General features: G+C 47.8%; 1 protein-coding gene across 1 annotated transcript; it reads right to left on the reverse strand.

The window, feature by feature from the left end:
• Positions 1-939: 939 nt before the first annotated feature.
• Positions 940-23,568, reverse strand: TMEM38A (transmembrane protein 38A). The gene is made up of 6 exons (XM_029219233.1): positions 23,402-23,568; positions 7,916-8,072; positions 7,472-7,656; positions 5,149-5,236; positions 3,315-3,432; positions 940-2,535 (listed from the first exon to the last, which is right to left on the reverse strand). The coding sequence occupies exons 1-6, from the start codon at positions 23,523-23,525 to the stop codon at positions 2,308-2,310; spliced, it is 900 nt and encodes a 299-aa protein (XP_029075066.1). The 5' UTR covers positions 23,526-23,568; the 3' UTR covers positions 940-2,307.
• Positions 23,569-23,799: the final 231 nt, after the last annotated feature.

Below are 23,799 nucleotides of genomic sequence, written 5' to 3' on the forward strand. Positions count from 1 at the left end.
TTTTTTTTTTTTTTTTTTTTGCGGTACGTGGGCCTCTCACTGTTGTGGCTTCTCCCGTTGCGGAGCACAGGCTCCGGACGCGCAGGCTCAGCGGCCATGGCTCACGGGCCCAGCCGCTCCACGGCATGTGGGATCTTCCCGGACCGGGGCACGAACCTGTGTCCTCTGCATCGGCAGGCGGACTCTCAACCACTGCGCCACCAGGGAAGCCCCGTGTCCATGTCTTTGTGTGGACACATATTTTCATTTCTCTTGGGCAAATAAATACCTGAGTGGAATGTCTGGGTCATACAAAACTTTTTAAGAAACTGCTGAACTGTCTTCCAAAGTGGCTGCACTGTTTTACATTCCCACCTGCCATGTATGAGATTTCCAGTTGCTCCACATCCTCACCAGCACTTAGTATGGTCAGTCTCTTTACTCTTAGCTCTCCTAGTGGGTGTGAAGTGGTGTCTTCCCACTCATTTCCCCAATGACTGTTTTCTTATTATTGAGTCTTGAGAATTCCTTACATATGCAGGATACAATCTCTTCATCAGATGTGTGATTTTCAAAGATTTTTCTCCCGGTCTGCGGCTTGACTTTCATTCTCTTAACAGGGTTTTGCACAGACTCTTAGCTGCAAATCCCAACCACTCCCATTAATCCTTCCACCTGTCTTTGAAGGGCAGTGATAATGATCATCCTCTTTTTCCCAAGAAGCAAACAGGCTTAGAGAAGGGGAAGCCCCATGACCCGTCAATGGCAGAGTGAGGATCAAACCCGTTTCTGCTTAACTCCAAGCCCCGCAGACTTCACCCACTGCCTCTATCTCCCGCTGGTGATCCAGGGCTGCCATAAGCCTCATTCTCCTGGAAACTCCATGCGTCTCTAAGTTCACAGGACTCCCATTGGGACGCGAGGCCAAAAGAGCAAGAATGAATCAGACACGCATCAGGGTTCTTTCACAACAAATTTATTTGCTGACCCTTCAGGCTGAGCCTTGATGGACATGCAAAAGGAGGAATTTGGGGGCCCTACAGCCTCAGGACCCACCTAGCTCCCAGGCCTCACCAGATCAAGGCACTTTCCCAATAGCTGGGCAACACCTGGAACCCCAACAATCCCACACCACTCTGACACAGCTGCAGGCTGATGCCCTGAGCATGCTCTGAGCATCCGTGTACAAAGGGCAGCCCCAAGCTGGCCTGGTCTGGGCCCCAACCCCATCTGAGACTGGCCATGCCCAACCCACCTACCCCTCTCAGATGTCCTGGTGACCTAGGCTGAGATGAAGATGGCCAGGAGGGACGCTCAGCTCCCATCCCCCTCACACACCCTGAATCAAGTTCCCAGCCTGTCTAGCAGCAGCACAAGGTTTGGCACATAGTAGGCATGTGTTTGTTGAATGACTCAGTGAGCGGCAATGAAGGATGACAGCATGAGGGAGGTCTCATGGAGCTTCCCAGGTCCAACAGTGAATTCTTGGAGCCCCTGGACAGAGCCAGATCTTGGAACCCCTGACCAGCCAGCTGCATTTCTTTGGTTTAGGAACAACCTGAAGCCAAGGATCAGAACAAGCCTTCCCCACCCTCCATGCTCTCAAGTCTGGCTTAGACATGTCTCCTGAAGGCCTCCTTTGTGCCAAGTAACTTGTGGGGTTCTCCAGTCCACAAACACAAAAGATCTAAAATGCAAAGCCATTTTTACACACAATGAACATCCACCAAGGCTTCCCCTCCTAACTGCATTGTGCTTCTGAGCTTAGAAATCTGGTTCACGTCCAGCCTCACATCAGCCCCTGCATACAGAATGGGGTGAGGAGCCACTATATAGATTGGGCACGCAAGGCTCAGAGCAGGAGGCAACTTGCCCAGGGATGCCCAGGAGAAGTCGGCAAGAAGAGACGTGGAAATCACAGCAGCTACCTTACAGCAGACACTTAGTATAACGTCCGTCAAATGAATGAGCCTCAACGTGGCTTGAAATTCTTTTGGAGTCAAGGTGTAATTTTAGAGAGGAAATAATAGAACCAAGAACATAACGGCCAGGGTTTCCGGCTGGAGCTGCTGCTGGGATTCTGTGAACTCCCCCCCCCGCAAAAGCTGTAACTCTATGGGGACCTGGCAGAAAGAGAAAGGGACCCCCCCATTCCTACAAATGCCCTTCACCCCCATATCTCATTTAACCCCTGCATCAGCCCTGGAGGGGGGGCTAATGGCTCCAATTTGTAGATGGCGAAGTAGAGGCCTGGAGAGGGGAGAACTGAGCCCAGGTCCTGGGTCTGGGTCCTCTCCTTGGTGCCCTGAATGCCCCCAGGGCTGCCCTCTAATCTGCCTTCTTGGTTTTTTTCTTCCTGGAGCCCTCACTCAGCTCCTCCTTGGACTTGGTGGGCAGGGCTGAGTGCGAGGGGCCAGGCCCAGTGCCGCCCTGGGATCCACCGTGGTTGTCATGGTGATGGTCGCTCCCCCAGGCCGACCCAAACAGCACAGGGCAGATGTAGCCTTCCAGAACATCAAAAGGGGAACTGTGGGAGTGAGTGGCCATCAGGAACACCTGAGGTTGTGTGGCAGAGGGACAGGAGAGGCGACAGAGCCAGAGGGAGAATGAGGCAGAAGCAAAGTGGGGGGTTGGGGGGGAAAAAGGGAGAAGGTCAGTCAGGTGAAGGGCAGAGGTAGCCCAGACCCAGCCTTCTGGCTGCATGCACCCCTAAGAAGGTGACCAAGTGTCCTGGGCTTTCTGGGAGGCGAGATTTTAGTGCTAAAAACCCAGGCACACCACGACAGTTGGTCACCTTTTCCCCAGGAGTATCCCACACACACACCTGGGCTCAGAGAGGAGCTGTGTTTGGCTTGGAGTCGCTCACTCCCTTTCCCTATGCGATGGCCTGTGGTCCCTTCCCGGGGAGCCAGCAGCGAAGTCCCTCAGCTCCACGGGGAGGGAAGAGTGCATGGCCCCAGAAGACCTTTCCTGGGTAGGGGGTGACCCTAACTCAAGGCCTGAGGGTCAGACCAGCACCATTCCTGGTCCAGCCCGCTCTCCATGCCCGAGGCACAAGGCCCTGATACTCCAAACAGACTCCGTACACTCCTGCCCCCATCTTGGCCTTTGCCCCTGCTGGGCCCTCTGCCTGGAAGACCTTGTTCTGCTCACCGCCATCCCCACCTGCTGGACACTAATCTTCTCATACCCTTCTCCCATGCATGAACCTACTGACAAGCTCCCCACCCCTTGACCTTAGGGCTGTCCTTTCCCCAGACACTCAAGGCCATGAGCCTAAGCTCCCTAACCTCAGCCTGGGAGGTTTGGGTCGGCATCAGGACAGGAAGGCTTACCTTACAGGATACCATGAACATGGTGAAGATGAAGATGAGGCTGGCTTTGGACACTGGGAGCCAGCGGGTCTGCTGGAGGGTAAAGAGGATGGCTCCGTACAGGCTGGCCTTGGTGGGGCTGGAGGGGGTAGCTGTGGTTACTGGGAGGTTCTGCATGGCTCAGGTCTCTGTACCACTGTCCCAGGCCCCCTTCTCTGCCCACCCCTGCTGGTCCCAGCACCCATCCCAGCTTCTCCAGAGTGCATGGTGGGAAGGCGCCCATGTGACATGGATGACGGGGGATCTCCCTGTACAGTAAAGAGCCACCTTGGCCCCAAAAGAGGTCTCTCCTTTGCCCTGCTCCTGGAAGGTATCCATTAAGCCCTGGGAATGTCCTGCCTGATAGGAGTGTCTTTGTTTACCTGGGGATTTGGGGTCATACCAGATGGTAATGGTGTGATTTAGGGTGGGGTCTTGGGCCACATGGTATCAGCTGAACCTCTGGAGGGACTGGAGACTGAGGTCAGCCATGCAGGCAGTCAGCTATGTCTGTGTGACCAAGCCCCAGTAAAGCCCCTGAGCACCAGGGCTCAGGGGAGCACTACTGGTTGGTAATCTTCAACGCATACAGTCACACATGGATGCTGGGAGAGACAGGTGCTGTCCACACAGTTCCACTGAGAGAGGACAGTTTGAAGCTTGCGCCTAGTCTCTCCCTGGATGCTGCCCCACATGTCTTTACCTTTGCCAGTTTTAATCTGTAATAAACTATAATCCTAAGTATAATGGCTTGGCCAAGTGCTATGGGTCCTTCTAGCAAATTGTCAAACCTGAGGGTGGTCTTGGGGACTTCTGAACAGTGCACGCCCCCAGAAGGTGGGATTACAACACACAGTTCTTCTTAATTTTCCTTTTCTTCCTTGAAGAATAGGCTTCCGATATTTTGACTTGTTGCAGAAGACAGACCAGTGACTTCTGTTTCTGAAGTCTGTCGCTCACCGCACGTACTTAATGATGATAATTCGACCTGATATTTCCAAAGCATGCACCAGGAGCCAGGGTCAGAGGGTTATGTGTGTGATGGAGCCTTCACACTCAGCAGATGAGGCAGAAATAGAATCTGAGAGGGGAAGCCACTTGCCCTCTTAGTAGCAAGGGACACAGCGGTCTGAGCCCCCATTTCCCTGTCCATGAACTGAGTGTGGGAACAAACCTCTCATGGGCATAAAGTGAGATAAAGTTATGTTTTCCAACATATGAAATGGAAGATAGTTTTCATTGGCATATGGGTGAGCCTTTTAATGTTGTCATATTTTAATGGCAACAGCTTTATTGTAGATTGGGAGAAAATTTAACTAGCTTGAACCTTTAGGTCTTTTAAAAATGTATTAGGCTAAATGCCCTGTGGGGTCCTGGGTTGAGTCCTGTATGTTGCCATCTGGCCCTGCCCAGTGTTCCCCACTTAGCCCCAGCCACACTCCTCACCCACGCTCTGTGTTCTACATCCTGCATCCCTCACTTCCCACCCACAATCTGTACCCTGACCCTGCAGAACCAGGCAGAATCGTTGCTCTTTTCTGACATGAGAGTTGGCAGAGGTGCTGGCCTCTGTCCAGAAGTTCCCTCTTTGCCAGAAAACTCTTATTCACTCTTCAAAACCCAAATCAAGTGTCTCATCACCCTGCAACGTTGCCTGCCCCTGGCCCCTAGGTAGTGTTAGGGCTCTACCTCCGGGGTCCCCCAGCCATGGTCTCTGGAAGCTTCTGAAAGGAGAATCAGGGGCTGAGACTTCCAAGTTACCAGGAGTATCCAACCCAGGGTCAGGCCCAGGGAATAGGGAGGATGGGATACTCACAAGGACATGTGCAGAATCTCGCTGGTCTCTGGCTTCCAGACCCCTCGGAGCAGCTGCTCAAAGTTGGACATGAGGGCGACACCAGAGCCTATGGGACAGGGTACTTCTAAACAAGCCCGCCACTGCCAGCTCCCTGTTCTTCTTGGCTGAATTCCCAAGGAAGCGGCTTCTCTGCTTCTGGAGTCTCCTCCAGAGGGATACTGAGCCTGGGGTGTATGATCATCAGTTGCAGGTGGGGGAACTGAGGCCCAGAGAGGGGACAGTCTTGCTGAGGGTCACACAGCACATTTGGAGCAAAACCAGCATGAAGTAATCGAGGTCATATCCCACCTGCAAGGTATGTCTTGGACAAATCTGGGTTGTCTGCCCTGATGCTCCCAATCCAGGACCCTGAGCTGTGCATGAGGCTTCCAGAGGGCTCCCCACCCCCAGCCTCTCTTCTCTCTGGGTTCTGAGCTTTCAACCTTTTTCAAGCCACTTGCCCTCTGGAAGGCATGTCATACCCCTGGGGAATTTGCTCTGTAGTACAGGCTTCCTGGAGAGAGAATGAGACCCATGTCAAGATTTCTGGTTAAATTTCTAGAAGAATCTTCCCATTTACCCCAAATGTATTGGCTAAAGAGGCTTGGACGCCCACTCCAGGAGTGGTTGTGCTAACTGGGATGCCTGATATGCACCACTGGACCAGGGGTTTGCATCTTGGATGACTTTGCCCCCAAGGAGGCATTTGGCAGTATCTGTAGACATTTTTGGTTGTCACAACTGGGGAGGGGGCTGCTACTGGCAACTAATGGGTTGAAGCTAGGGATGCTCCTCAACACCCTATAATGCACAGGACAGCCCCCACCAAAGAGCATGATCCAGCCCTAAATGTCGGTGGTACTGAGGATACTCTGACTCAATGGATGATGATTCTAGACCCAGGCATTTTGGGGGTACCCACTTTGGTCAGCAGGGATTTGGTGCCCAGTGGTGTTTAGCACCTGCTCAAGCCTTCTTTCCCTGCCTTCCTTTTACTCCTTGGTCCACCACTGCAACTGTTACTGTTGAATTATCTATTTCTCCTTTAACTTCCCTCTACTTTTGCTTTATGTATTTTGGTGCTCTGTTTTTAGGTTCATATATGTTTATAATGGTTATATCTTCTTAGTGGAGTGACCCAACATTATAAACTGTCCCTCTATATTTTTAGTAATATTTTTTTGTCTCAAAGTCTATCTTGGTCTACCTCTTAGCATAAATGGAGGAGGATAAAAAGGAGGGCTCCAAAGCTGTTAGGAACGTGGATGTTGAATTCAGAGGACTTGGAGTCAAATCCAGCTGTGTCCCCATAGCCGTGTGACCTTGGGCATGTCATTTCATTTCCCTCCTCTGTAAAAAGAGATGATGTTAGCCTTCTCCTAAAGGAGAGTCTTAAGGATCAAATGAGAAAAGATGCACAAAGGCCTCAACTCAAAACTTGCCCTGGGTCAGGGATCTTAACCTGGAGTCTATGAACCCAGACAGGAAACAGAATTACATCTTCATTTTCACATCCCTCACTGAAATCCAGCCTTTCCTTCCATCATGAAGGGAGGCAGTTACCTCAGCAGGATTTGCAAGTGTGTGATTCTGTCACCAACAGAACTCATGGATGTTTTTCTTTTCACATTCCCATTGTTGCAGATGGTGGTTTCAGAATATCATTTGTGCTCAGCACCACTTCAAAAGTCTGGGAGTTATTAGGAGCCACTGTAAGGTCTGCTATTTAATCACTAGTAAAGATGGATAAAGCTACTACAGCATATTTTTTTTTTAATTTATAACTACTTTAAAGTAATAGGCTTCCTTTATTCTCCTATATATTTTACTTTATGCATTTAAAAAACAGAAAAGGGTCTGTAGGCTTTACTGGGCTGATAAAAGGGCTGTAGTCCACAAAGTGTAAGAACCTCTGTAGTTACAGGGGTATGATTTCCTCTCTAGGAGGCATTTGGCAACGTCTAGAGACAAGTTAGGTTGTCACACTGGTAGGTGCTACAGGCATCGGATGGCCTCCACCACAGAGAATGGTCCAGCCCCAAATGTCAGTAGGGCCACAGTTGAGAAATCCTGCTCTAGAGACATCAGCTGTCATTGCTTCGTTGTCCTATTTACCTTTGATAGTTAAATTTCTGGAAGAATCTTCTCAGTTACCCTAAAGGTGTCTACTGATGAGGAGGCCGTCCTGACATCCCTTAGCCCAGAGCAATGGCTGTGCCAGCTGGGGTGCCCGATATGTCCCACTGAACAGGGGTTCTCAGCTGGGGTGCTTTTCCATTGTCCTCATCATGGTCCTGTTTACCTTTGACCCAGCCAGTGGCGATCATGACGAGCCACCCGTGGTGGTAGTGGTGATGTGCGTGATGGATGCCCACGGCGATCTTGCGGACTCTCACCACCTCCTTCATGGCCACGAAGATGAGTTTCACCGGCAGGAAGCAGACACACTTGTAAAAGAGGTCCAAGGGGCAGAAGAAAATCAAGTACCTTTGGAGAGAGAATGCCAAGCCTCAGGGGGAGACAGACCCTGGGGCCCCTCGGAGATGAGGTTGTGTCCAGACCCCTCGCTCTCACTTGCCGGGCTTAGGACAGCTGGGCAGTGGAAAGTGGTGGGTCAGGACCACTGTGGAGGTTGTGCTGGTGGGTTCTAGCTCCTCCAACCTCCCGCCTCCCCAATCCCAGGTGGCAGGGTCACCCTGCCCGCCTGCTCTGCTCTCCCACATCCCACCAGACCAGTGATTCTTACCAGACGGCTGAGGCCAGCAGGATGCTGGAGTTGTTGCTGAAGTAATCGACCGGGGGCTCCCCGAGGAGCAGATCAGCCAGGATGTAACTCCCGAAGCAATGCAGCATGGCACACAGCCAGGATGCCATGGGGTGGCGCCGGGACAGCTCGACTGCTCCTGAGGGGCATGGGGCATCCCCCACCATCACCAGGGCATCTGGGACATGCTTCACCCTTTATGCCCTCTGTTCAGCCCATCCTAATGCAGCTGCCTTCAGAGAGTGCCCACCCAATGCCTTGCAGTTTGCCCATTTCAGAGGAAGAACCAAGGCTCAGAGAGGGTGCACACATGTCTGAGGTCACACAGAGAGAAGGCAGAACCAGGCTGGGGCTCTTTCCTGCAAGCTCAGAGAGGTGGCAATAACAATAACACCAGCTCATTAGCAAGCATTCCCAGGTCTCAGACACTGGGTTTAGCATTTATAGGAAGGACATTAAATCTTCGTTGATGACTGCAGCCAAGTGATCACTCTTATTATCCCCATGAGGAGACTGAAGCTTGAAGAGACAGGACAACGTGCAGTTGGGGAAAGCTTTGACACAGCTACTCCTGCCTTGGGCTGATGCCAAGATCCCTATAAGCTTATACCTGTACTTTTGGTCTCTCCTTATTTAAAAAATTTTTGTGTGCGTGGTAAAATATACATAAAATGTACCACTCTAACCATTTTAAATGTACAGTTTAGGGGCATTAAGCACATTCATGTTATTGTGCAACCATCCCCATCATCCATCTCCATAGCTTTTCACCTTGCAAAACTGAAACTCTGTCCCCATTAAACACTAACTCAGACTTCCCTGGTGGCGCAGTGGTTAAGAATCCGCCTGCCAATGCAGGGGACACAGGTTCAAGCCCCGGTCTGGGAAGATCCCACATGCCATGGAGCAAATAAGCCCGTGCGCCACAACTACTGAGCCTGCGCTCTAGAGCCCGTGCGCCACAACTACTGAAGCCCGTGCACCTAGAGCCGGTGCTCAGCAACAAGGGAAGCCACCGCAGTGAGAAGCCCGTGCACTGAAACGAAGAGTAGTCCCCGCTCGCTGCAACTAGAGGTAGCCCACGTGCAGCAACGAAGACCCAACGCAGCCAAAAAACCCACTAACTATCCATTCCTTCTTCATTCCAGTCCCTGACGCCTACCACTCTACTTTCTGTCTCTATGAACTTGACTACTTTATAGACCTCATGTAAGTGGAATCATACAGTATTTGTTGTTTTATGACTGGATTCTTTCACTTAGCATAATGTCCTCAAAGTTCATCCATGTCATAAGATGTGTCAGAATTTTCTCCTTTTTAAGGCTGAATAATATTTCATTGGATGGATCTACCACATTCTACATATCCATTCATCCATCAATGGACATTTGGGTTGCTTACACCTTTTGGTTATTGAGAATAGTGCTGCTAAGAACATGAACATACAAATATCTGTACGAGTTCCTGCTTTCAATTCTTTTGGGTATATTCCAGATGTGGAATTGCTGGATCAAATGTTAATTCCATTTTTAATTTTTTGAGAAACTTCCATACTGTTTTCCACAGCAACTGCCCCATTTTACATTCCCATCAGTAATGCACAAGTGTTCCAACCTTTCCACCTCCTCAGCAATACTTGTTGTTTTCTGTTTTTTAGGAATAGCTATGCTGATGGGTATGAGGTGATATCTCATTGTGGTTTTGATTTGCATTTCCCTAGTGATCAGTGATATTCAGTACTTTTTCATGTGCGTATTGGTCATTCCTATATCTTCTTTGGGGAAATGTCTATTCAAGTCTTTTGTGTATTTTTTTAAAAATTGGGTTGTCCTTCTGTTGTTAAGTTGTGCTCTTATGGAGAATGTTCATTTGCTGAGTAAAGAGCTTTGATTGGCCCCAGATAGGAAGGCACAGAAGAAATTTGAAAGGTGGAGCTGAAGAGCTCCGGAGCCCTATCTTGCTGGGGGAGACCCATCAGTGCAGAGGGAAGCCACCAGGTATTGGTACCGAAGGGGACAGTGCAGGGCATGCCCACATGTGAGGAACGGTGTAGAAAGAGCAATGAGCAAAGCTGGATAATGGAGTCCTTGAAGGCAGAATTATACTAACAGGGTGAGGAGGGAGAGCGTGCATCCCATGCTAGCAGCATGGAAGGAACAAAGACACAAGCAAAAATGGCCAAGCACAAATGCCACTTCCTTCAGGAAGGCTTCCTTGCTTTACTGAGCCAGTCACTCCCAACTCTGGGCTCCCACCACTCTGTGGACTCCACCCCATTTTTGGTCTTTGTACTTTATTCAATTTTTCACATAGAAAAACAGAAAGTAGATTAGTTGTTGCTTAGGGCTGGAGGGGATGGGGGAGATGGGAGGGTAAAAGCTAGAGGATCCAGCTTGGAGGAGATAGTTGCACAATTCTGTGAATATACTAAAAACCAGTGAATGGGGTGATTTAAATGGGTGAATTGGGTGGTATATGAATTACATCTCCATAAAGCTGTTAAAAAATAAAAGGATAACAAAGAAAAAAATTGTAACAGTTCACAGTTTCTGCAACTGAGGATAAACATTCATAAATGATACTAAATTGAGTCTTCTTATAAACCCAAGGCAAGAAAATGCAAAAGACTGGACTAACTTAGCAAACAGAAATAGGGACCCCACACCTAAGGAAGATAGCTCAGTGCATCGGTTTCCAACTTGGCTGTACATCCGTTACCTGGGGACTTTACAAACACCTGATGCCTGCTTCCCATCCCAGAGGGTCTTGGTTTGTCGGTGTGGGATGTGGCTGGGCTTGTGGATTTTTTAATGCTTCTAGGTGATTCCTTTGTGCAACAAAGTTGAGCACCACAGAGATAGGGGAATGAACTGGCCCATGTCCTGACATCCTGCAGCCTTGATAACCCAAGACCTCCATGGTCTGAGAGGATGGGCTCCCAAGAGCAATGGTTTTCAAACTGTGTTCCTGGGAACCGTGAGGGTTTGCAGGGGCAGAGGAGAAACCAAGCAAGTATGTCCTGGGTCTTCCTCCCGTTTCAACCAGAGCACAACTTCGTTTACTGCTTCACCTCAGAGTTTGGCATAAGATTTTGTTTGAAAAGGAGAATCTGGTATTCACACAGGCGTGCATGCAAATATTCATAGCAGCTTTATTTGTAAACAACCCAAAAGGCTTCAATGGGTGAATGGATAAACAAACCATGGTACATCTGTACCATGGAATACTACTCAGTAATGAAAAAGGAATAAACCAGGGATACACAAAACAACCCAGACAGATCTCAACGGTGTGACACTCAGCGAAAACTGCCAATCTCAGAAGGTTACATACTGCATATGATTCCATTTATATAACATTCTCCAAGTGACAAAACCATAGTGATGAGTGGCAGCGAGCAGATCAGTGGTTACCAGGGGTTAGGGCTCAAAGGAAGATCTAACTATAGAGGGGCATCACAGGGGAGTTTCTTTGGAGTGTCAGAACCATTCTGTAATCCTGATCGTGGTGGTGGTTACTCCAATCTACACATGTGACAAAATTTCAAAGGACTATATTTTTTAAAGTGCATGTAAAAACAGCTGAATAAAGTCTGTAGTTGGTGTTAATGGTATTATTCTGACGCCAATTTTCATGTTTAAATAATGAGCTACCATTAGGTAAGATGTTGTCATTGGGGGAAGCTGGGTGAAGGGGACTTGAAAACTCTTTGCTCCAGTTTTGCAACTTCTGGGACTCCCCTGGTGGTCCAGTGGTTAGGACTCAGCACTTTCACTGCCAGGGGTTCAATCCCTGGTTGGGGAATTAAGATCCTGCAAGCTGTGGCATGGCCACAGGAAAAAAAAAGAAAGAACCCATTTTTGCAATTTCTTATGAGTCTTAAACTCTTTCAAGATAAACTGTATTTTAAGATCCCAAATTAAAATGAAGGCAGGGGGTCTAGTTCTTTAAAAACACGTTTACAAAAAACACTAGAGGTACAGGATTAATGTCTATTAGTCAAATACACTTTATACTACACACTTAAGTCTTTTGTATCTTTTTTTTTAAAACATCTTTATTAGAGTATAATTGCTTTACAATGGTGTGTCAGTTTCTGCTTTATAACAAAGTGAATCAGTTATACATATACATATGTCCCCATATCTCTTCCCTCTTGCATCTCCCTCCCTCCCACCCTCCCTATCCCACCCCTCTAGGTGGTCAGGAAGCACGAGCTGATCTCCCTGTGCTATGCGGCTGCTTCCCACTAGCTATCTATTTTACGTTTGGTAGTGTGTATGTGTCCATGCCACTCTCTCACTTTGTCCCAGCTTACCCTTCCCCCTCCCCATATCTTCAAGTCCATTCTCTAGTAGATCTGCATCTTAAGACAATAGTAGCATAAAGATAGAACCTAACTATCTCAAAAGATTCAAAAGGAAGAAATGGACAGTCTTTTGAATCTTTTGAGATAGTTAGGTTCTATCTTTATGCTACTATTGTCCTAATCTTCTACAGCCACACCCCTGAGTTGGAACCTGGGTGTCTCCTGGTGTGACAACTTATTTCATCATCTTGATTCCTTCCCTCCCCCACTAGTTTCATTTTCCAGAGAATGAATTTAGAATTAAGTCATAAGACAGAGCTACTTAGCTCTCACAGCCAGAGCTGGTACCAATGACTCTATTTTTTAAGCTTTATTTTACATTTTATTTTATTGAAATATAGTTGATTTACCTTACTGTGTTAATTTCTGCTATACAGCAAAGTGATTCAGTTATACATATATAAACATTATTTTTTATATTCTTTCCCATTATGGCTTATCACAGGATATTGAATATACTTCCCTGTGCTACATATGCTATACAGTAGGACCTTGCTGTTTATCATCCTATATATAACAGTTTGCGTCTGTTATTTCCAAACTCCCACACCTTCCCTTCCCCCACCCCCCACCCCCGCCCCGCCAACCACAAGTCTGTTCTCTACATCTGTCTTTTTCTGTTTTGTAGATAAGTTCATTTGTGTCATATTTTAGATTCTACATATAAGTGATACCATATGGTATTTGTCTTTCTCATTCTGACTTACTTCGCTTAGTATGATAATCTCTAGGTCCATCCCTGTTGCTGAAAATGGCATTATTTCATTCTTTTTTATGGCCAAGTAGTATTCCCCAGTGCCTCTCTTTAATAAACAATTTACTTAATCCAATGAAAACTCTACTCAGTGTGGATGTGAGATGACACGCTTACAATATGTAATCTATTAGTCAAAAGGCTAATCAAAAGAAATAATTAGTTCAGGTTTTGGGAGTTTGGGGGGAAAGTTTCTCTTTGTTTCTAGAGATTGGATGCCTTTTGTCTCTAAATTGTCAAATCTGAACGCTTGGCCTCTTTATGCTGTGTACTAGGTGTGAAGCTACTGACATAAATACCTGTATATACTATTGATACACTCAACAAGTTGACTTGATCTTAATCCTTTGGTGAGTACAGGGACCTTATCAGTCTTACCTGCTGCTGAACCACCCCCTTCCCCTGACCCCGTGTGCTTGGTACTGTGCCTGATACATGGTAGTTACTCAATAAATAATTGTTAGTGAAAGAACTGTCCACATGGAGGTTACATTCTAGCAAACGTGGACTGAACACTCCTAGGCACTGAGGTTGTGTTGGGCACTTTTGGTTACATTATAACAACAACTTCCCCTGCTCCCTTTATTTATTGAGCTACTTCTTTTTTTTTTAATTGAGTTACTATTGTGTCCCAGGCAACTACGTACCTTCACACCATCCTCAAGGCTTCAGCGTCAGAGCCCAGGCTTTCAACCACAGGTAATGTAGGGATCAATATCCCTGCCTATAGTGAGTTATAGGAGGGACACCCCCCCCCCCAAATTCATGTCCTTCAAAACCTCATTTGGAATAGGGTCTTTGCAGATGCAAATAAGGTAAGGCTCTCGAGATGAGATCATCCTGGAGCATCTGGGTATGTCCTGAATCCAATGAGAGTGTTCTTATAAAAGACAAAAAAAGGAGACACAGACACAAAGAAGAAGGTGTTGTAAGTTGAACTCACAAGAAGATATGTTTAAGTCCTAACACTTGGTATCTGTGAATGTGACCTTATTTGGAAATAGGGTCTTTGCAGATGTAATTAAGTTAAGATGAGGTCATTAGGTGGGCCTTAATCCAATGTCTGGTGTTCCTTATAAGAGGAGACATATCACAGGGAAGAAGGTCATGTAAACAAGGAGGTAGAGACTGTAGGGATGCATCTACAAGCCATGGAACCCAAGGATGCTAGCCACCTCCAGAAGCTAGGAAGAGGCATAGAAAGATTCCTTCCTAGAACCATCAGAGAGAACATGGCCCTGCTGACACCTTGATTTTGCATTTCTAGCTTCCAGAACTGTGAGACAATACATTTCTGTTTTAAGCCACTCAGTTTGTGGTACTTCATTATGGCAGCCAAAGGAAATTCATACAGATGGCCATATGAAGACAGAAGCAAAGACTGGAGTAATGTATGTATAAGCCAAGGAATGCCAAGGATTGCTGGAAGACACCAGAAACCAGGAAAGAGCCATGGAAGCATCCTCCCCTAGAGCCTCCAGAAGGAACCAGGCACCTTAACTTTGAACTCTGGCCTTCAGAACTGTGGAGAATAAATTTCTGTTGTTCTAAGCCCTCTAGTTTGTGGTCATTTGTTATGGCAGCGCTAGGAAATTAACAAAGCATCTGACAGATGAGGCAACAGAGTCTCCCCAAGGTCAATGGCTTACCCAAGATCACCCAGGCATTCAGTGAGTACTTTTGAGCTCTGACCATGTGCTGGGCTCTTGCTAGGCACTGGGGATGCAGCCATAAGCAAGAGCTGGTTCAGGCATTACCTTTGTGGGGCCCATAGTGCGGTAGAGAGGAAACGTGGTTAAATAATCCCACAAATGAAGGTTAAACCTCATAAGGGAGAGACACATGGTGCTTTGAAGGGCTTAATTGGGGAACTGTCCCAGCTGAGGAGGTCAGACTTCATTTAGGAAGTGGCACTTAAGCTGAGATCTGAACAATGAGCAGGGATTTCCTAGAGGACGGGGGTGGAGGTGTGAAGATGATCCAGGCAAAGGGAGAGCATGGGAGAAGGTGGAAGGGGGGGGAGAGAGGAAACCTAAGAGCTAAGGGGCACTCAATGCCAGATATACTGGTCAGGCTGGCATGGGCTGGATATCCAGCAAAGCAAGTGACCAAGCCAGGGCCACACAGACCCCACACCTTTCAACATGGCATCCAAGCCTCTTTCCTGGGTTTGATGTCCAATGTTCTAAGCCCGTGTTGGGGAAAGAAACATGAAGTCCACTGTACTCCATAGAGGGCGCTGCCTTCTTCTCAGATCTGTCAACCTCACAGAGAAGTGGGGAGGGGACTATCTGCCCCTCCTCCAGAGGGAAAAAGCCCAGGTTTCCCTTGTACACACACAGTTGGGAGGGTCAACAGGCATAACCAGCTTGGAGGCAATCTGACAATACTGAGGAAGCCAGAAGCTGTGAGTCGCCTGTGCCCCAGCAATTCCGCTCCTCACTATTTGCTCAGAAGAAACTAGTGCGTGTGGGCAAAGGGACATGGGGAGGGGGATTTCACTGCCACACTGTTACAACAGGAGAAAAGTGGAGTCCACTGTTTCTCAGTGAGGGAGTAGAGTCACGCAGAATGGAACATCGCAGAGGAGATATTTAAAAATGAATTAGATCCGGACTCCTCACCCTCAGCACTGCTGGTATGTGGGGCAGAATCATTCTCTGCTGTAGTGGGGGCCATCCCGTGCACTGCAGCATGTCAAGCAGCATCCCTGGCCTCCACTCATTGGAGGCTAGTAGCCCACCCCCACCCTGGTTGTGACAACCAAAAATGTCTCTTACCAAGTATCCCCTGAGGACAAATTCCCTTCTGGCTGAGAACCCCTGCTCTAGATGTATCATCAGGGATAAATCCCATAACGTTATTGCTGAGTCAAAAGGTTAGATTGCAAAATGATTATGTTTATGTATATTTTATGTGTATATGTAAAACAACACAAAATGCTCCATGCACTTCATAGATACATAAACAGTGGTAAAGGTATACATACAGGCATGGGAAGAATATAGGCTGCCTTTAGGGCAGTGGTCACATCTAGAGAGGGAGGGAGAGGAATGGATGGGGTTGGCTCTGCCTGCCACTATTTCTTTAAAAAAAAAACAAAAAAAAAAACCCAGATCTGAAGCAAATCTACATTCACATCTGGTAAGTCTGTGTACGGAGAGAGTACGGAGGTATCAGTGGGGATAGTTATTCTGTATCTTTGAAATATTTAATCACCATAACTGCAAAAAAACAAGGGTCCCCGTAAAGCTGATAAGCAAGAAGGACTTGGGGTGCTCTCCCGCCTCATCACACTAGGCTCCACAGTCTGTACCAAGCCCCCTCGTGGGCCCCTCACTGCCTGCCCCCTCTCTGATGGCTGTGGATGGGGGTCCAGGAACAGGAGGTCTCATAGCCTAGGGTAGGCAGCATGGTACCATGCTGCCCTATGCACAAGAACCCATCACTAGGTTCTGGAAGACTCATGCTCATGTTCACAGCAGCACTAGTCGCAGTTGCCAAAAGGTGGAAATAACCCAAATGTCCATCAACAGATGAATGGATAAACTAAATGTGGTCCATCCACACAATGGAATACAAGTCAGCCTTAAAGAGGAATGAAGTTATGATACATGCTACAACATGATGAACCTCAAAAACATGCTAAGTGAAAGACGCCAAAGACAAAAGGCCACATAACGTATGATCCCATTGTTATGAAATGTCCAGGACAGGCAAACCCATAGAGACAGAAAGCAGATTAATGGTTGCCAGGGACTGGGGGAGGGGGGATGGGGAGTGGCTGCTAATAGGGAGAGGGCTTCCTTTTGAAGTGATAAAAATGTTCTTGAACTTATACATTACATATAGGTGGGATCATAAGATGTGGCCGTTGGCATCTAGCTTCTTTCACTGAGCACAATATTTTCAAGGGTAATATTCATTTTCACTGCTGTGTAGTATTCCATCATAGGAACAGATTGCAAGTTATTTATCCACTTTCTTGCATATACATTTTAGAATCAGGAAACACGTCTCATAAAAGTTGTTTCAGAGTAAGTCAGCAACACTCTTCCCTTTCTCTTTACCACCCCCATTGACTAACCACGTGTTCTTGGACAAACCATTTTTTTCTTTCTCCAGCTCTTTCCTTCTGTCAGGTGGGAACCCTAATCCCTTCTTTGCCCAACTCCTAGTAGAGGTTGGAATCAAATTTTCCCTCCTCAATCTTACCCTGGAGTCACAAGCCCAAAGCGCATCTTCTCCCCGCCCTGGAGGTTATCCTGAGTCTCAACATCTACAAATTTCCTCCATTATGAAGCCGAAAGCTCTCTTTACTCCTCTGGGGCATCTATTTAAAATGTCACCAGCTGAGAGTTAATCCTTTCGAGCAGCTGGTGGGTCCTACAGGGGCCGGGTCAGGTGAGGCACCCATGTTTTGCAGAAATGGATACCTCTGCAACTAAAAATAACCCCCAGGGGTTGAATTCTTTCCAGGGTCTTTCTTGTGCCCTCTGGGACCATAAGGCCAGGGAGGGTGGGGGTGGGGATGGGAGCCTGGGTTTTGCTGGAACAAAGTAGGCTCCTCACTATGAGTGAGGCCTGGTAGAAAAGTCACACACCTGGGTTTTGGCTCTACTGCTCAGTCTGGCATGGCTTTGGGCAAATAACCGCCCCCGCCCCCTCTCCCCACCAAGCCTGTTTCCTCTGTTGTCAAAGGGAGAATGAAAGCACTCCCTCCACCAAGTTATATTGATGATTCAATGCTCTGTGTATTATCATAATTATGCATTTTTTTTAAATTGAAGGGAATTCCCTGGTGGTCCAGTGGTTAGGACTCCGTGTTTTCACTGCCAAGGGCCTGGGTTCGATCCCTGGTTGGGGAACTAAGATCCCACAAGCTGCGTAGTGTGGCCAAATAAATAAATAAAATAAAAAATTGAAGTTTAGTTGATTTACAATATTGTGTTAATTTCAGGTGTACAGCAAAGTGATTCAGTTATACGTTGTCTGTGTATACTTTTTCAGAGTCTTTTCCATTATAGGTTATTACAAGATATTGAATATAGTTCCCTGTGCTATACAGTAAAGCCTTGTTGTTTATTTTATATACAGTAGTGTGTATCTGTTACTCCCATACTCTTATTTTATCCATGCCCCCCTTCCCCTTGGGCAACCACAATTTTGTTTTCTAGGTCTGTGAGCTTCTTTTCATTATCAATACCCTCCCAGCGACCCTAGAAGGACGGGATGAGTCTACCCATTGCTACAGATGAGAAGACTGAGGCTGGTGGGGATGTCCTGCCCCAAGGATCCACAGCAACGCAGTGGTCAAGAAACTGCCCCCTGGCTCTTTCCCTTTGCCATGCTCCTTTTTGGTTTCTCTTGCTGAGTACTTGGGGCAGCACCCAGAAGCAGCAGAATGTGGGTTTCAATTCCAGGTTTGCCACCAAAGCACTCCCCTCTCACTGGGTGAGTTTGGTTGCTCACTCCCCTATCTGGGTCTCAGTTTAGTCATGTGTAGAATGAGGATGCTGTCTAGAGTGACCAACTGTCCTGGTTTGCTTGGGGCTGAGGGGTTTCTGGGACTTTGGGTGCTTGTCTTGGGCGAATGTGGGTGAGTTGGTCACCCAGCGCTATCATTCATTTCAGAGGGCATCTGTGAAGATGAAAAGAAATTGCTTAGTGTTTAACAATTATATGAGAGTTATTTCTGGAACTGAACTGAAATGGAAAGTACCTGTGGGTGGAAATTTTAGTGGATGGACTTATAAAAATCAGGTCTGCCTAAGGAGGAAGGAAGAAACCCCTATCAGGACCCTCGTTCTGACCTGTGATGGGCTCCACAACATTCCCTCTCTGGGGGTCGGTGTCCTGTCTGTGGATGGCCAGGAAGTGCTAGAAGGTTCCCCAGGGCACTTTTAGCACTGCTGCCATTCTGCGCTATTTAGTGTGAGGTCCAAACATAGGAAGTGTGTTCACAGAGTTTCTCTAAGACAAGTCACCCTCTCCCAAGCCTCTGTGCTCAGCTCTCTTCCTCAGTTTCCCCCACTGAAAAATGGAATAGCAGCCCCTGCTCAAAAGGCTGGAGGGTGAGCAGTCCCCAACCCTCAAAAAGCTTATAGTTCAAACCAGAGATCAAGGAACAGTTCTCTTTGGCTCCCACAGTAGTTTTTGAATGTTCAAACTGCAACCAACATGTCTTTCAATAGGTGAATAATTAAACCGTGGAACATCTGTATCGTGCAGTATTATTCAGCACTAAAAAGAAATGAGCTACCAAGCCACGAAAAGACATAGGGGAGCTTTAAATGTATCTTGCTAAGTGAAAGAAGCCAGTCTGAAAAGGCTACATACTGTATGATTCCAACTCTATGACATTCTGGAAAAGGCAGAACTATGAAGACAGTGAAAAGATCAGAGGTTGTCAGGGGTTTGGGGAGGGAAAAGGGCGGGTGGCATGAATAGGTAGAGCTTGAGGGTAGTGAAACTATTCTGCATGATACTACAATGATGGATACATGTCATTATACGCTTGTTAAAATCCATAAAACGTGCAACACAAAGGAACCCTTATGTCAACTGCAGAGTTTAGTTGATAATGATGTTGATAATACCTGATAATAATGGTAATAGGACAATAACGGTGTTGACAATAATGTTTGTTCATGGACTATAGCAAATGTTTCCGCTCTGGTGCAGAATGTTGATGGTGGTGGAGGCTGTGTGGGAGGTTGGTGTGGGTGGGTAGTCAAAGCATATGGAAACTACTTTCAGTTTAACTTTGCTGTGGATCTAAACTGCTCTAAAAAACTGTCTATTAATTTTAAAAAAGAAAAGACATGTTCAAATAGCTAACATATAAACATAGGGAGCTACAAATCACATTTCTAGCTTCCCTTGAAAAATTAGTTCTGCTGGTTCTAGCTCCAATCAGGGAGAGATGCACATGGCTGGACCTCACCTGGGGACGGTCCTCACCTGGCTGTCTTATTGTTTTCCATATATGACCTGCCTGGCCCTTGGAAGCATTAGGGTTTGAGACTCAGTCTAGATCAATGAGTCTTAAGTGGGGGTAAGTGTGTCCCCCCACAGGGACACCAGCAATGTCTGGGGACATTTTTTTTTTCACTTTTTTCTTTTTTTTATGGCCCCACCACATGGCTTGTGGGACCTTAGTTCCCCGACCAGGGATTGAACCCAGGCCCTCAGCAGTGAGAGCGCGGAGTCCCAACAACGGGACCGCCAGGAAATTCCCTGGGGACATTTTTGTCTGTCACAGCTGGGGTATGCTCATGGCATCTAGTGGGTTGAGGCCAGGGATGCTGCAAAACATCCTGAAATTCACAGGACGGCCCCTGCCACAGAGAATGATCTGTCTCTGTCATTAGTGTTGAGGTTGGGAAACACTGGTGCAGAGCTGGTTCTCATCTGGGGAACTTTAAAAAATACTGGTGATGGTACCACCCCCTGCGATTCTGATTCTAATGATAAAGGGGTGCTACCTGGACAACAAGAGTCTTAAAAGCTCCCCAGGTGACTCTAATGTGTAGCCATACTTGAGAACCACTGGTCTGGAAGGCTCTTTGCATGGGTCAGGGCTTAAGGTAGGCAGGATTGTCATTTAATCATTCATTCACTCATTCCTTCAATCATGCCGCCAGCATCCACGACTTCTTTCTTTCTTCTTGCATAGAGCTAAGGGTCCTAGAGGTGAGCCAGACCTGGCCCTCCCTGCCCTATTAAGGAGCTCCAGCCTCTTTTAGCCCATCATTTCTCAAATATTAGTATGCTTACAGGGATCTTGTTCAAATGCAGAGTCTGTTTTAGCAGGTCTTGGTGGGGAGCCTGGCATTCTGCATTTCTTAACCAGGGGCCACAGATGCTGTTCACCTGAGGACCACACTTTGTGCTTCATCCTCATTCAGGATTCTCACAAAAGCCTGACCCAGAAAATGCCTGCATCCTGGAAAACACATTACCCCATGCCTTACAAATAATTCTACTACCTCTCACAAGTGCCTTAGATCTGACTACTGACAAAGTTCTCAATAGATCTTCACATTAGCCAGGAAAGGGAGTCCAGGATTATTTTACCAATGAGCCCATTTCACAGATGAGCAAACTGAAGCTCATGTAAGCAAAGCAACCAGCCTGGTGTTTACTCACTGTGAGAAGCAGAACTGACTCCCAATTTGAAGATTATTCCTTAAAGCCAGCTTGGCTCTCAGGTTCACAAAATTATTAATTTCTGTACAAGGGATCCACACATATTCTGTAACTGGTCCTGCAATCAGCACACGGATTCTGAGAAGAAACTTTTAGAGAGGCTTAGCAGGAATACCAAACTGGGGGACTAACAGCTAAGTCCAATGCCTCCCTTTTCTAAGGGTAGGCAAGTACCCCAGAGCAATCGCAGTGATTCTTGGGATCAAGCAGACCGAGGTTTGAATTCCAAGGCTGTCATCTACCAGCCCTGGGACCACAGGCTCATTGTGTATGTAAATTAGCTTAGCCTCATTTCCTATTTCCCCAGTTATGAAAGGAGGGAGTTGAATGTTGATCGGACCAGGGGGTTCTCAACCTTGACAGCATATAGCATCCTTGGGGGAGGGGAGCTTGAAACACGAGCATGCCAGGGCCCTATCCCAGATATTCTATTGGTCTGGAGTGGAGATGAGATGGGGGTTTAAGAACCCCCAGGAGCCTCTAATGTGCTGCTGGGGTTCAGAACGACTGAACCCTTTCAGCCTTCAGGAACCTTCAGGCTGCAGTCCTTCAAGTTCAGGTGATTTACTCTGTGACTCCAGCAGAAATATCCCAACCCCTCTGCATGCTCCCAGCCAGCCCAGAGACCTCTTTCCTTCCGAGACTTGTGTCCTACAACCCTACTGGGCTGCTGCCCTTCACAATTTTCGATTTCCCAATGTGTTCTAGGTTCCGTACTTGCCCAGGGGACTGGCCTGAGCCACCAGGAATTCATCTGCAGACAGGAAATACAGCCCCATGTTCAGGCTAAGATAATACAAAGCTTATTTTGCTTTGCAAAGTAACTGCTTTTCAGAAGAGCCTTTAGAGAAATAGACTCTGGCATGTGGACGAGCTAAAATAAAATGGAACAAAAACACTTGCCAGGCAGCGTATGATCTTATTTGCATAAGACTGTGCATTTACATCCGTAACTACAGGGGTATAAATGCAGAGAAGTGAGGTCTGGAATGGTGGCCACCATGTCAACTGTAACTATCCCCTTTTTCCTTTGGGCTTTTCAGTTTTTCTTTCTTTCTTTCTTTTTTTTTAAATATACACAAGCACCTATTTTTATCATCTTTAAAAAAGCTACTTCCAGAGAATATAGTGATAATTTACATCTAAGTGGGAGAAAAGATCACAAAGTTTCGGGTGATTGGTCTTTTCTCTAAAGCTAAATTCTACTGTCCATTTAGTTTGCTGGTGTGCTAGAATTATTAAAATACTAGGAGATGAACAAGAAACACTCCCAGAACCTTGTATAAAAATAGAATGCATTCTAAGGAAGCCATTTACCATCATTTAAAAAAATGGTTCAAAAAAAAAAAAAAAAAACAATCCAAGAAGCTGGGTTTTCCCCCCAGCGATTCTCCATGAGGGTCTGGAGCTGGTGGGAGGAGCCTGACCCCAAATCATCCTGCCCTAGGGCCAGTACTGCTCAGCAAGTGAAAAGGATCCGGGCCAGACCTGGAAGAATTCCCTCTGGGCTCCGAGATCCAGCAGAGCCTTGGCCCAGGGAAAGGGAGAGGAGGTTGCCCCAGAGCCACAGCGGGGAAGGGGCACCAGTGTCACTTTCTCTGAACCTGATCACAGCTCCCAGCACTGCCGGCCCTTATATAGACACTCAGCTGCCGTTCTGGCTCCCCGCTCCAAGGGCAAGGAGGGAGGTCACGGCTGCGGGCAGCTAGGACGTCTGGCCAGGCCAGCAGAGCCGACCCGCCTGCGCCCTCACCACGACCTACGCCCCTCGCCCAAGTTCCTGCGACCGTACCCTGCTCGGACCCCTGACCTTCTCTCCCTGCATCCTCCCCAGCACTTGTTCCCTCTCCTCTGAGCAATCACGTTCCTTTCCTTTCCTCCAGCCTGCATCTGCTTCCCCTCCCCAAGCGCCACAATCTCAGGAGCTTCTCTCCTTGCCCTCTGTCTTGTCTCTCCCCTCTGTCCGGCCCCGTATGGGCGAACCCCATGATCCCAGCACCTGCCTGTTTCCCCAAACCGGTCCCTGGGACTGTTCCCCCACGATTCAGGCCTTTCCCCTTCTCCAGACCCCTGGGTTAACCGCCGTCCCTCGCCCCGGAATGCCAGTCCTCTCCAGCCTCCGGCCCTGGCTCACCTGGCTCATACTTGAGGTAGAGAATGGAGACGATGAAGTAGCTAAGATCGAAGACAGGAAAGAGGGGCACCCGCGAGAAGCTGAGCGCAAGCTCGCCCAGGCTCAGCGCCGAGAGCAGCTCCATGGCGCCCGCCGGGTCCCACCCCAGCCCCCGGCCCGGTGAGTCCAGTCGCCTGCAACTGCGCCCCCCCCCCACTGGACCCGCCCCCGCCCGCCAGGCGCCGCCCCAACCCTGCCTCCGCGGGAGAGGAGGGGCGACCGCTGGCTGGTCTTGGGGCGGGTGGTGGGACCCTCCAGTCCCATGGAGACCGGTCGGTCCAATGTCCCACACTGTCCCTCGGGCCATCACGACCCCATTCAGACCAGCCAGGCGGGGTGCGGGGTCCCCGTGGAGTGTG

The sequence above is a fragment of the Monodon monoceros genome, unplaced genomic scaffold (assembly GCF_005190385.1).
Source record: "Monodon monoceros isolate NGI ecotype Baffin Bay Population unplaced genomic scaffold, NGI_Narwhal_1 Super_Scaffold_12, whole genome shotgun sequence".
NCBI lineage: Eukaryota > Metazoa > Chordata > Mammalia > Artiodactyla > Monodontidae > Monodon > Monodon monoceros.